We start from the raw sequence: 12515 nt of genomic DNA on the forward strand, positions 1-12515 counted from the left end.
TTTCACAGTTCTTGGGTTTGAACCCTGCATCGGTCTCTGTGCTGACAGCTCAGAGCCTGGAGCCTTCTTTGGATTCTGATTCTGTGTCACCCTCTCTCTGTCTTTCCCTCCCACCCTCTCTCTCCCTCCCTCTCTTTCTCTCAAAAATAAATAAACATTAAAATTTTTTTTTAAAAACCCTGAAACTCTGTACCCCTTAAATATTAACTTCTTATCTCCTCCTCTCCTCCCAGCCCCTGGCAATCACCATTTTTCTTTCTGTCTCAGAATCTGGCTACTCCAGAAAATATACCTTTGTATGATTTTGATCTTTTAAAATTTATGAACACTTGTTTCGTGGCCTACAATATAATCCGTTGTGTAGAATATCCATGTGCACTTGAGAAAAATGTGTGTTCTGCTTGGGTATTCTGTTGGCGTGTTCTGTGTATGTCTTTTGGGTCAAATTGTTACTGTTTGAGTGCTCTGTTTCCTTATTGATCATTGTCTAGTTGTTCTCCCCATTATTTAAAGTTGAATGTTGGAGTCCCCAACTATTATTATAGAGTTATTTCTGCCTTCGATTCTGTCAGTATTTGCCCATGTACTTGGAAGGTCTGATGTTGGGTGCATATAAATAAAGTATAAAGTAGAAAACACAAGAACAGGAAAAATCAACTAAACCTTAAATTGGTTCTTTGAGAATGACAAAATTGACCTACCTTTAGCTATGTTGAGAAAGAAAATTCAGAGAAGACCACTACCAAGGATATTTTAGATGTTGAAGAAACACATCTCTAGCCATTAGAGGAGGACAACACATGAATAAGGAAATATACAGGGGTGCCTGGATGGCTCAGTCAGTTGAGTGTCTGACTCTTGGTTTCAGCTCAGATCATTATCTCACGGTCATGAGATAGAGCCCCAAGTTGGGCTCCATCCTAAGCATGGAGCCTGCTTGGGATTCTCTCTCTCTCTTTCTCTCTTTCTCTCTCTGTCTCTCTCTCTCTCACCACCCCCTCACTCATTTGCACACTCTGTCTCTCAAAATAACTGAATACATATTTCCAAGAAAAAAAAGATAAAAAATATACAGAGAATACTCCTTAAATATTTCTTTTAAGGTTTTGTTTCTTGGGGCGCCTGGTAGGCTCAGTCGGTTAAGTGTCCAACTTCGGCTCAGGTCACGATCTCGCGATGGTGAGTTTGAGCCCCGCATCAGGCTCTGTGTTGACAGCTCAGAGCCTGGAGGCTGCTTCAGATTCTGTGTCTCCCTCTCTCTCTTTCTGCCCCTCCCCTGCTCATGCTTATGCTCTGTCTCTGTCTCTGTCTCTCTCAAAAATAAATAAACATTTAAAAAAATTTAAGGTTTTGTTTCTTTAAAACCATCACATTATAGAAGTATTTTATGATAAAAATGATAGGTCCTATGGAAAAATACCATTTGTGGCAGGCCCCTCCAAACTCATACACTTTCATGTGTTGCACAAAACTCACAATGAACATATCACAGTCGCAGACATGTCCCATCTCTAACAAGGGAAGAACTAATACAACATTTTCCTTGACAAGGGACTTGATACTTGTTTGGTGGCATGAAAGTGGTGAAATGAGACTATGCGTAATGAAGAAAAGGTGTGTGATCGCTGCTCCTGAATGTGGCCATTGGCAGCTCACCGCTTTCAGTGTGTGCCTGCCCTTTCCCACACCAGGGCATGAGGTCTGTTTCTTGCCCACGTGGTCTCTGGGCTCTAGCCTACAAGACATCATTGGCAACCATGATGTAAGCGGAGCCTGACTTCAGGACTTGCACATTGGGATTAGTCCTCTTGGGATTCTTCCTCTGGATTCTCAGTGACTATTTTGTGACAAATCCAGCATGGGCCCGTAGGAAAAACAAGCAAACAAACAAACAAACAAACACAAACAAGGCATTGGTCAGCAGGCCTAGCTGAGCTCCCACTGGCCAGTCATGTGAGGGAGATGATTTGGGACCGCATGAGCTCTCCCAAGCTACGCCACGTGACATACAACGCCCGCCTGGCCTCAGAGTCCCGGGAGATGATGAATGGTTGTTTTAAGACACTAGGTTTTGGAGTGGTTTCTTCTGCAGCCGCAGAGTGTGAAACAAGGTAACGGCAATGCCATCGTCTTACTTAGATGTGAGCGTAGCGACCCTGACGTGCGCAGCTGAGATTCATTGTCCTGTTTCCTGTCTCCTACTCTGCCTTAAAAATCACATTTTAGGTTTTGTTGTTTTCCTACTTTCCTCTTTGGTCAATGACAGCAAATCGGAAGGACACCACAGAGTGCCATCCTGCTGCGGTGGGCACAACAGTCTTCTGGAGGGTTTCCTTTGGCCAGCTGGGTGTCACCGACAGAATTATCCTTGTTCTCAAAATGGAAATAACCATGGGCTTCAGCACGACCTTTCTCACTTGGCCTTGACCTCCTGCCTCTGCTTCTGCCTCTGCCTCTGTATTTTCTCTTCCTGTAGTGACAAAGTGCTGCAAACTTAGCAGCCTGACATGAAACCCATTTATTAGCACCCAGTTTTGTGAGAAAGTCTAGGCAGGCTCAACTGGGTTTTCCTTCTTTTTAATTTTTCAATTTTTTAAATTATTCTTTTAATGTTTATTTTTGAGAGAGAGAGAGAGAGAGAGAGAGAGCAGGGGAGGGGCAAAAAGAGACAGAGACACAGAATCCAAAGCAGGCTCCTGGCTCTGAGCTGTCAGCACAGAGCCTGACATGGGACTCGAACCCATGAACAGTGAGATCATGACCCGAGCCGAAGTTGGACGCGTAACTGACTGAGACACGCAGGTGCCCCTCAACTGGGTTTTTTATTCAGGATCTAACTGCTGAAGCCTACAGTGTCCGGGGAAAATCGACTTCAGGATCATTCAGTTTGTGCAGATTCCGGTTCCGGGCATCAGAGCTGTCACAGCCAGGGACACTCTGCTCCCTCAGGCTACCTGTGCTCCTCCTCACGAGGCCTCCTCTGTCTTCCAAGTCAGCAGTGGTGTGTCCAGGCCTTCTCAGACTCTAATCTTTCTGACTTCCCCTTTGTCAAGGTTAGATCAAGAGTTGTCTTCGGGGAGATAGTCTCAACTCCCCACAGTGTGGCTGGGCCAGTATCCTTCCTCCACACACCCACAGAGCTCAGAGCCCAACTATCCTTATGGTTGCTACACAACACTGCAACGATCTACTTACACGACTGTTGTTGCTCTTTGTTCAGGAGCACTTCAAAACCAGGAACCCCCTCTTCCGTCTCTGCGTATCTATTTCCACTTACGGCGCAGTAGATATTTGTTGAAGTCTGTGTGTATTTGCTAGGGTCTTAGAACTTCTATCAGTTAGGTAAGTTATCTACATGGTAACTAGACTCCTTTGTGTGGCCACCGTCCCCAACCGCACGCTCATCTGCAGATTCATGGTACCCAACAGGCCTCTTCTAGTAATGAGTGATACATACCAAGTAATTCCACATCGTTATAATTACCCTAAGATGGAAATTCAGCTCTCACTGCTGAGAAAAGTTGTTAGGTATTCCACCGAAACGTCAATTAACGTCATTTCTAATAGGAAATACTTCTGGCGGAAGAAAAGATCTCTAGTACATCTTTAAAAACCCAAAGTACATACATTTATTTTTTTTTCAGGTTGGACAAGCCCACTGAAAGTTACTCCTTTACCACCTCGTCACGAAGCGTGCTCAATAAATCACACATATGTATTTGTTGAAGAACCAACATGCACGGTAAGATTGTCTTATGGGATGGGGTTACACAATATTTGCAATTCATTTCGTTGTCTGTGTATTTGATATTTTATGCCCTGGAAAAAAAAAATAGCTACTGTTTATAAAGTACTTCTTACGTGCCAGGCACCGTGCAGCCCTTCACAATGATTGTGTGTCATGTGTTATCGTTTGTCGTCCTGTAGCAATACTGTGGGGGAGGAGAGAGCAGGAAATGCTGATAGTGCCCAACCCAGATGCCCTTTCCTGGCAAGGGCACCCTCCTCCAGTAGCCATGAGTGGTGGCCACCAAATGCCTGACGGTCACCAGCCTGGAAGACCGCACCCTCCTACACGGTCTCCTCAGACTTTGGCCAATGGCTGACTGACTTCCTAGAGGAAACACACCTGAAACTAAGCAGGGTCCACATTCTCACTAACCTCCTATCCCCTGGGGTGCTCCGACAGTGTATTACTTGAGTGAAAATCTTGCTTCCATCCCTGCTTCTGGACAAGGCAGTATTGTTATCCCCACCTTACTTGAGAAAGCTAATGCCCAGTGATGTTACATAACTGATTTTTTAATTTAATTTCAAGTTCGTTAACATACAGTGTAGTCTTGGCTTTAGGAGTAGAACCCAGGGATTCATCTCTTACCTATGACACCCAGTGTTCACCCTGAAAAGTGCCCTCCTTTTAATGCCTGTCATCCATTTAACCCATCCCCCCACCTGCCTCCCCTCCAGCAACCCTCAGTTTGTTCTCTGTATTAAAGAGTCGCTTACTGGGGTGCCTGGGTGGCTCAGTCAGTTAAGCGGCCGACTTCGACTCAGGTCATGATCTCACGGTCCGTGAGTTCGAGCCCCGCGTCGGGCTCTGTGCTGCCAGCTCAGAGCCTGGAGCTTGTTTCAGATTCTGTATCTCGCTCTCTCTGACCCTCCCCTGTTCATGCTCTGTCTCTCCCTATCTCAAAAATAAATAAAATGTTAAAAAAATTTTATAAAAAAAAAAAAAGAGTCTCTTATTTTAACTGCACACTAAGTATGAAACCGAAGTTTAAACCTGGGTATCTTTCTGAATTTAATGATTATGTTATTAATCATTTTTCTATGTGGATTTTATTGGCTCTAAACTCTTGCTATTTAAATGACTGGAAGACTACCCAAGGGATATACAGACAGCTCAAGGATTTTTCTTTTTTTAAAAAAAATAGCTTGGGGCATCTGGGGGACTTAATTGGTTAAACATCCGACTTCGGCTCAGGTCATGATCTCACAGTTCTTGGGTTTGAGCCCTGCATCGGTCTCTGTGCTGACAGCTCAGAACCTGGAGCCTGCTTTGGATTCTGTGTCTCCCTCTTTCTTGCCCCTCGCCTGCTCATGCTCTGTCTCTGTCTCTCTCAAATACAAATAAACATTAAGAAAAAAATTAAGAAAAAAACCCAGCTCTATTGAGACATATTTCATATACCACAAAAGTCATCCATTTAAAGTGTTCAATGTTTTTTTTTTTACATTTTTAAAAATTAAGTTTAGTTTTGAGAGAGAGAGAGAGAGAGAGAAAGTGTGAGTGGGGGAGGGACAGAGAGAAAGGGAAAGAGAAAGAATCCCAAGCAGGCTCCGCACTGTCAGCACCAGAGCCTGATGTGGGACTTGAACCCACGAACCATGAAATCATGACCTGAGCTGAACTTGGACACTTAACCAACTGAGCCACCCAGGTGCCCTAAAGCAACTGATGTATTTTTAAAGGTGCTCACGAAATGGAGCAACGTCACCACAATCTAATTCTAGAACATTTTCATCTCCTCAGAAAGAAACCCCATAGCCATTAGAAGTAAAGATGTGAATACTTCTAAGGAATCAGTGTCCATTTCCATGACCCCCATATGTATTCCTTTCCACAATTGATCTCTGCTTGTGGATTTATCTGTAACTGTCGTGTTAGATTTAGTTCTACTTTCCCCATGTCTTCCTTCATGATTGCGCAGACTGATTCGACCACAGAGGGGATTGGGGCACACGTCCCACAACTGCCAGTTGTACCACAATGAGTGGCGAAGGAACCAAAAGGGTCCCTCAAAATCCGTATCATCAGTGCCTCCTTTATCTAGATGCCATCCAGCCATGCCGGACTTCCTGCTTTTCCTTGTCTACAGACTTTCTTTATAAGAAAATCTTGCCTTTAGAAATGGGGGTAGGGGCGCCTGGGTGGCTCAGTTGGTTGAGCGTCTGACTTCAGCTCAGATCATGATCTCGCAGCTTATGAGTTCGAGCCCTGCAGCGGGCTCTGTGCTGACAGGGCAGAGCCTGGAGCCTGCTTCAGATTCTGTCTCCCTCTCTCTCTGCCCCTCCCCCGCTCATGCTCTGTCTCTCTCTTTTTCTCTCTCTCTCTGTCAAAAATAAATAAACATTTAAAAAAAAAAAGAAATGGGGGTAATTTGGCCTGTTTTGAGCCACTCTAAATTCAGATAAAATGCAGAATGTGGTTGAAAGGAGAAAGAAAACTTGTACTTACTAGTTTCACTCATTCCATCTACAGACTTTTCAAAGAATCCATTGCTCCTGTAGGTAAGTCCTTTGAGAGCAAATCAAAGTAAACATTTTAAGAAATGAAAGGCATTGGTGCCTTTTGTTTTTCATTTAAGCTGCAAATTCATGGCAAGTCTCCATGTTTTATCTAGTTATCTATTTTAGAATTAGACTACTGAAGTAAGTGCTTGTCATGTAAAGGCTTATTAGCATCTTTATTTAAATTCAAAATAAGTTTAGACTTCTTCTCGCAGAAAATAAATCTGGATATTTTATTTCCAGTAGTAGAAACTAACCAGGTAACATGGGGCAATACTTCTAATGGGAAACAACTAGATTAATATTTCGCTTTTATTAAAATATCAAAAAGCTAATAAGGTAGAAGTGATTGGGTCAGCGAAAGGATGGAAACTTTAAAATGTAAGCCTAGCACTCAGGGCCACTTTGGCCATACAGGAATTTGCCATTCTAGAAGGGAAAGCTAAAACTCTGAGCCGGATCTTTGGTGGTCTCAGAAGTATAAAAGATCAAAAGTTGGAACTGATCTCTGAAAACAATCCACTGCTTTGGGAGGAATACCTGGAGGCTGGTTTCTTAGGAAAAGGATACATCAATAGGAAAAAGCCCTTAACCAGACTAAAGCCTGGCTTGGTCCGAGTAAATGAGAAAACTCTAAGTCTTGAACTGGTATCGAGGTGATCTTAGATTCTTATCATTCCCAGGATGCAGGCAGACAGAAACCAAACTTCTCTGGAGAAAGATAATATGTGACTAAGCCTTAAATTATTTCCATCAATAATGTTTTAAAATGTCCAGCATACAATCAATAGTAACCAAACACATAAAGAGAAAGGGCACCGTGAATTAGAATCAGCAGAATGAAAGAAAACAGAAAGACACACATTGATTCTAGACATTGAAAATATGCAAGGAGAGAAAAGGTGAGTCCAGAATTTTTGTAAAGAAATTAAAAATTACGAAATGGGAAATTAGGAAATTGAGGGGAAAGGAGTTCCAGAACTGAAAAATATCATAAACAAAGAACAGGGCAAGTGAGCACAGTAGCTGATCTGACACTGGTGGAGAGAATTGGAGAGCTAATAGGTAAATGAGGAGACACCATTCATGATAAAGCAAAAATGCACAGAAAAATGGAAAATACGAAGTGAGAGTAAGAAACATATAGGAAACAGTGAAAAAGAGGAACGTGTATTTATTTGAAATCCCAAATGTATAGACGAATAGGACAGAAGCAGTATGTGAAGATGTAACTACTGTATCTACCGTGTGCCCATTTCTGGGGGGTTCCTGGAGGGTGCCCTCACGTTCCCTGCTGTACATGGAGAGTTAAGGCCCCGCACAAGCACCAGATCCCACAGCAACAGCTTGTCAGTGTTCCTCCCAGCACCACGGCAAATGGCAGCCCAATTTTCAAGACAGAGAGATCCAAAACATGGAAGACACAAGAATGGAAAGAAATAGGAAATTCCTGAAAATTTTGTTCGCATTGTTTATGGTAATTGCATTGCTCAGAATCTGGACCTCAGCAGTCCTTTTTTGTTAGCTCTTGTGAAATTTGAAGAAATTCTAGGAAGTTGAGGCATTTATGATGTTGACAGTGATGAAGGATCTTAATGCAGATGAACAATGCTGAAGTATTAGGACATAAAGGAACATCTCCTTCAATGTCTTGCCATAGAACCTAAGAAATATCTAGCATTTGTAGAGAAATTTCCATTGAGTCAGACTTCAAGAACACTGATGAATTCAAATAGGAAATGTAGTCCCTTCCTTATGAAACAGTACACACAAAACATGCAGAGAATAGAAATAGAAGATTCGCCAGCAAGAGAAAAGCTCCTATAAAGATTTGCTTTGACGGGCGCCCGGGTGGCTCAGTCGGTTGAGCATCGGACTTCAGCTCAAGTCATGATCTCATGGTCCATGAGTTCGAGCGCCGCGTCGGGCTCTGTGCTGACAGCTCAGAGCCTGGAGCCTGCTTCGGATTCTGTGTCTCCCTCTCTCTCTGCCCCTCCCCCACTTGTGCTCTGTCTCTCTCTCTATCAAAAATAAATAAACATTAAAAAAAGTTAAAAAAAAAAGATTTGAGAAAACCGTGTAAACAATAAACTTCAGGATCTGCAAACGTTTCATAAAGAAATTGAAGATATATAACATATTGAAATGGCAGCTTATAAGACCTATCAGGAACTGGAAGCGATGGGTTTTAGAGAAAAATCCAGATTCCAATGAAAGATGATACCATAGTATCAATGATATACCAAAATGCTGAAGAACTCGAAGAGAGCACAGATTTCAGAATCTTGGCCCCTTCAAGGGGAGGAACAATCTTACCCACACATTACTCACCAACCTTATCAAGACATGACCCACGGGACACAGGTGGTTGTGACAGACCTCGTGAACTCTGCAAAGTTCACGATAAAAGATATTTTAGATGAACCGTGGCCAATTCTAATTTAGTGGACTTTTTAGAAGTAAAAAACTTGATGTGATTTTTGCCTTCCCACATGCCTTCTTTTTGCCAGGAGAGCCATTGTTTTTGCGTGCTTGTTTGTTCTGCCTGTAACACAGCTCTTATTCTTATCAAGGTTTACATGTTCGAGAGAGACACAGAAATTACATCAATGATATAGCAACAGTTGATTTGGCAAAGATCCAATACATATTAGCGTACAACATTAACAATGGTAGCTTGACTTGGATGAGCTCTATGTTAAACATAGATTTTTTTTTTTTAATCTGTAAAGACACTGAAATATCTGTTCGTGGCTCTTGCTGATAGGAGTCATTATAAACTGTGTGGCAATTAATAGGACAACAGGATATTGGAGGATTTTGTATAGACAAAACTCATATAGTAGAATAAGGCCGCACAATTGGTTAATAAATAAATGTAAATGTAAATGTAAATATAAATATAAATATAAATATAAATATAAATATACTGGGGCAACTTATTAGTAATAATACACATACACACACACACACACACACACAAGTATACCTTCTTGCAAGGACCATTCGTAAAATTACCACGTATCATAAAACAACCTGAAAATTTTCAAATATTTAATTTTTAAATTTTTTGGCTTAGATTTTTTTTTTAATTTCAGTATCATTAACACACAGTGTTGTATTAGTTTCAGGTGTACAAGATAGTGATTCAATAACTCCTTACATTACTCAAATAGTTTATTTTATTTTTTAATGTTTATTTTGTTTTGAGAGAAAGAGAGAGAGCATGAGAAAGGCAGAGAGAGAGGGAGACACAGAATCTGAAGCAGGCTCCAGGCTCTGAAATGTTGGCACAGAGCCCAATGCGGGGCTTGAACTCACGAACCGTGAGATCATGACCTGAGCTGATGTTGGACACTTAACCGACTGAGCCACCCAGGTGCCCCTCAAATATTTTAAATCACACAGAGTATGTTCTTTGACCACAAGACCATTATAACAGATCAAAAACCCTAGAAAATCATGCGTTTGGAAATGTAAAAATGTATTTATGGACATGAGTCATGGGCCAAAGGAAAAACATAAGGAAAATGGAAAATGTCTTGAACTGAATGATAACAGCAATATCATAGCAAAATGTGTGGGAATTAACTATAATAATGCCTAGAGGAAAATATATAATCTTTGCTGGTTATGTAACAACAGAAGAAAACCTGAAAATTCAAAAACTGAGCAAACTAGTAAAACATGGCAAAATCCATTTTTTTTTTATAATGTACAAACCCCACACCTTCAACATGTCTAGGACACAGAGAAATACTAAATTTTGAATGACTGCAAGTTAAAAAAAAAAAGAAAGAAAACATAAAATCCTAACAAGTCATGCTTCAAGCACTTAACAGAAGCCTTTTTTTTCGGTAAATGAGGACAGTCTTGGAAAATGTGTGGTAGAGAGAAGCCGGCCTACTCCTGATCTAACAACTACCGCTAGAAAGATAGACTCCGTCTGCAGAGAAGGAATTTAAAAGCATACACGACTTGAGGTGGCAGTCTTTGAAAGGTATTAATTGTTTAAAAGAAAAGAGAGTCGCCCTTTGGAGATTGAGTGATGAAAAGGAAAAATGAGTGATGAAAAGGAAAAAGGAAAAGAGGGAAAGTTAGTATTTTGAAAGGCAAAGAATGAATAGAGTGGAGGTGAGACAACCCCTTAGATAACAATCGCCTGGGACGCTTGGGTGGCTCAGTAGGTTGAGCCACCGACTTCAGCTCAGGTCATGATCTCACAGTTTGTGAGTTCAAGCCCCGCATCAGGCTCTGTGCTGACAGCTCAGAGCCTGGAGCCTGCTTCGGATTCTGTGTCTCCCTCTCTCTCTGCCCCTCCCCCGCTCATGCTCTGTCTCTCTCTGTCTCAGAAATAAATAAACATTTAAACAAAAAACAAAAAACAAATGCCTTCCAGGAGGAATATTAGAGAAAGTGCTGTACTTCGCCACACGGACAGAAGAGGGCAGCATTGAACTAAGAATATCGCAAACCACCCCAACTCCATCAAGTGAATGAAAGAAAATGCGATAAATCTATTCGAAGAAACTATAACAAAAGAAGAATCGAAATAAGAACCAAAATACCTTAGTAAGAATACAACATACCAAATCAACTATAAAACAGAAGATAACTGTATTGTAATACTCCAAACTGAGTTACGTGTTTCAAACAAGCATCCGAGGATATGAAAAGCTGTCTTGATACAGATATTTGAAACTTAAATACAAATAAAATTGACAGTGAAAAAAAATGAAAGAAATGGAAAATTCATTCAGAAGCTAAGGATCACACTATGCCCAAAGGAAAAGATATTCAAATAAAAATTTAAGAAGGGACACTGAAGAAAGGCAGGGAATCACCCAAGAGAAAACCGGAGATGAAGAATCAGTTAAAAATTGACTGAGGGGGGGCGCCTGGGTGGCGCAGTCGGTTAAGCGTCCAACTTCAGCCAGGTCACGATCTCGCGGTCCGTGAGTTCGAGCCCCGCGTCAGGCTCTGGGCGGATGGCTCGGAGCCTGGAGCCTGTTTCGATTCTGTGTCTCCCTCTCTCTCTGTCCCTCCCCCGTTCATGCTCTGTCTCTCTCTGTCCCAAAAATAAATAAAAACGTTGGAAAAAAAAAAATTTAAAAATTGACTGAGGGGCACCTAGGTGGTTCAGTGGTTAAGCACCCAACTCTTGATTTGGGTTAAGCACCCAACTCTTGATTTCAGCTCAGGTCGTGATCTCGCGGTTCGTGAGTTCGAGCCCCAGGGCTCTGTGCTGATAGCTCGGAGCCTGCTTGGGATTCTCTCTCTCCCTCTCTCTACTCCTCCCCGCTCGTGTGCGCTCTCTCTCTCAAAATAAATAAATAAACATTAAAAAAAAAAGAAAATCCTTTCTCCAAAGTTAGAAAATGAACAGCTACGTAACCCAAAAGAAAGTACAACAAGATATTTTAAAAGATAAGAAAAGAACATGAATGAAGTGTAGATGAAATGGAATAGCAGCTGTTGCCTTTACTTTTCTGCCTTAAACATAGAGAAAATTGGCCACAGTATGAGAAATAATAGTTTGCAAACACTAGAGAAAAGGCAGTGATGGATTGCAATCTCTAAGGAAGGGAAAATATGTGAACCCTCCGATTAGAGGTTACTCCCCGGAGGCAGCTTCTGAGCAACAGTCAAGGGAAGGGAAGTCCATACACACCTTTAGGCTCTTGTTCAGTTGAGGAGACAGAGATTGGGGCTCTGGGGGACCCAGGCATCCAAAGTTTGTGGACCAGGGCACCAGAGAGGAAGGGGGCGCAGAGACAGTGCTCTGGAGAGCTGGGGAGGACAATATGCAGGCCCGTGAGCACCGACCTGTGCACTGACAAGAGGAAAGTACTGGAAATTGAGAAGGACCAGACCTGCTATAGAGAACTGCATGATCATTCTCTGAAACGCCAACAGCGCAGGGGATGGTTCAAGTGCCCGCAAAACTGGAATGAAGATGCCTTGGAGGACACAGGACATCAGGCAGGATCTTCAGAAGGATGTCACTTTTCTAGTCAGGCTTTCTTAGCCCTACTCCAAAGGTTCCCGTGGACCTGCTCTGACAGGTTAAAGACAACCCTCAAAAACATCCATGGACTTCCAGTACTTAACTTTGTGCTGGAACATATTCTAACACTACTTAAGAATAAAAAAGTTAATAGAGAACCCAGAAATGGACCCACAAATGTATGGCCAACTCATCTTTGACAAAGCAGGAAAGAATA

At 42.0% G+C, this 12515-nt stretch overlaps 1 protein-coding gene across 1 annotated transcript in view; it reads left to right on the forward strand.

Moving 5' to 3' along the window:
* The window catches only part of SPATA48 (spermatogenesis associated 48), a 56738-nt gene that overhangs the window by 6738 nt on the left and 37485 nt on the right, over positions 1-12515 (forward strand). Inside the window, exon 3 of the mRNA XM_047095214.1 lies at positions 3645-3742. Coding sequence (XP_046951170.1) covers positions 3645-3742 — 98 coding nt within the window. The remainder of the gene's footprint in view (positions 1-3644; positions 3743-12515) is intronic.

Source organism: Lynx rufus, unplaced genomic scaffold (assembly GCF_022079265.1).
Source record: "Lynx rufus isolate CCGP_SWC_20201006 ecotype Redwood Valley unplaced genomic scaffold, mLynRuf1.p SCAF_4, whole genome shotgun sequence".
Classification (NCBI taxonomy): domain Eukaryota; kingdom Metazoa; phylum Chordata; class Mammalia; order Carnivora; family Felidae; genus Lynx; species Lynx rufus.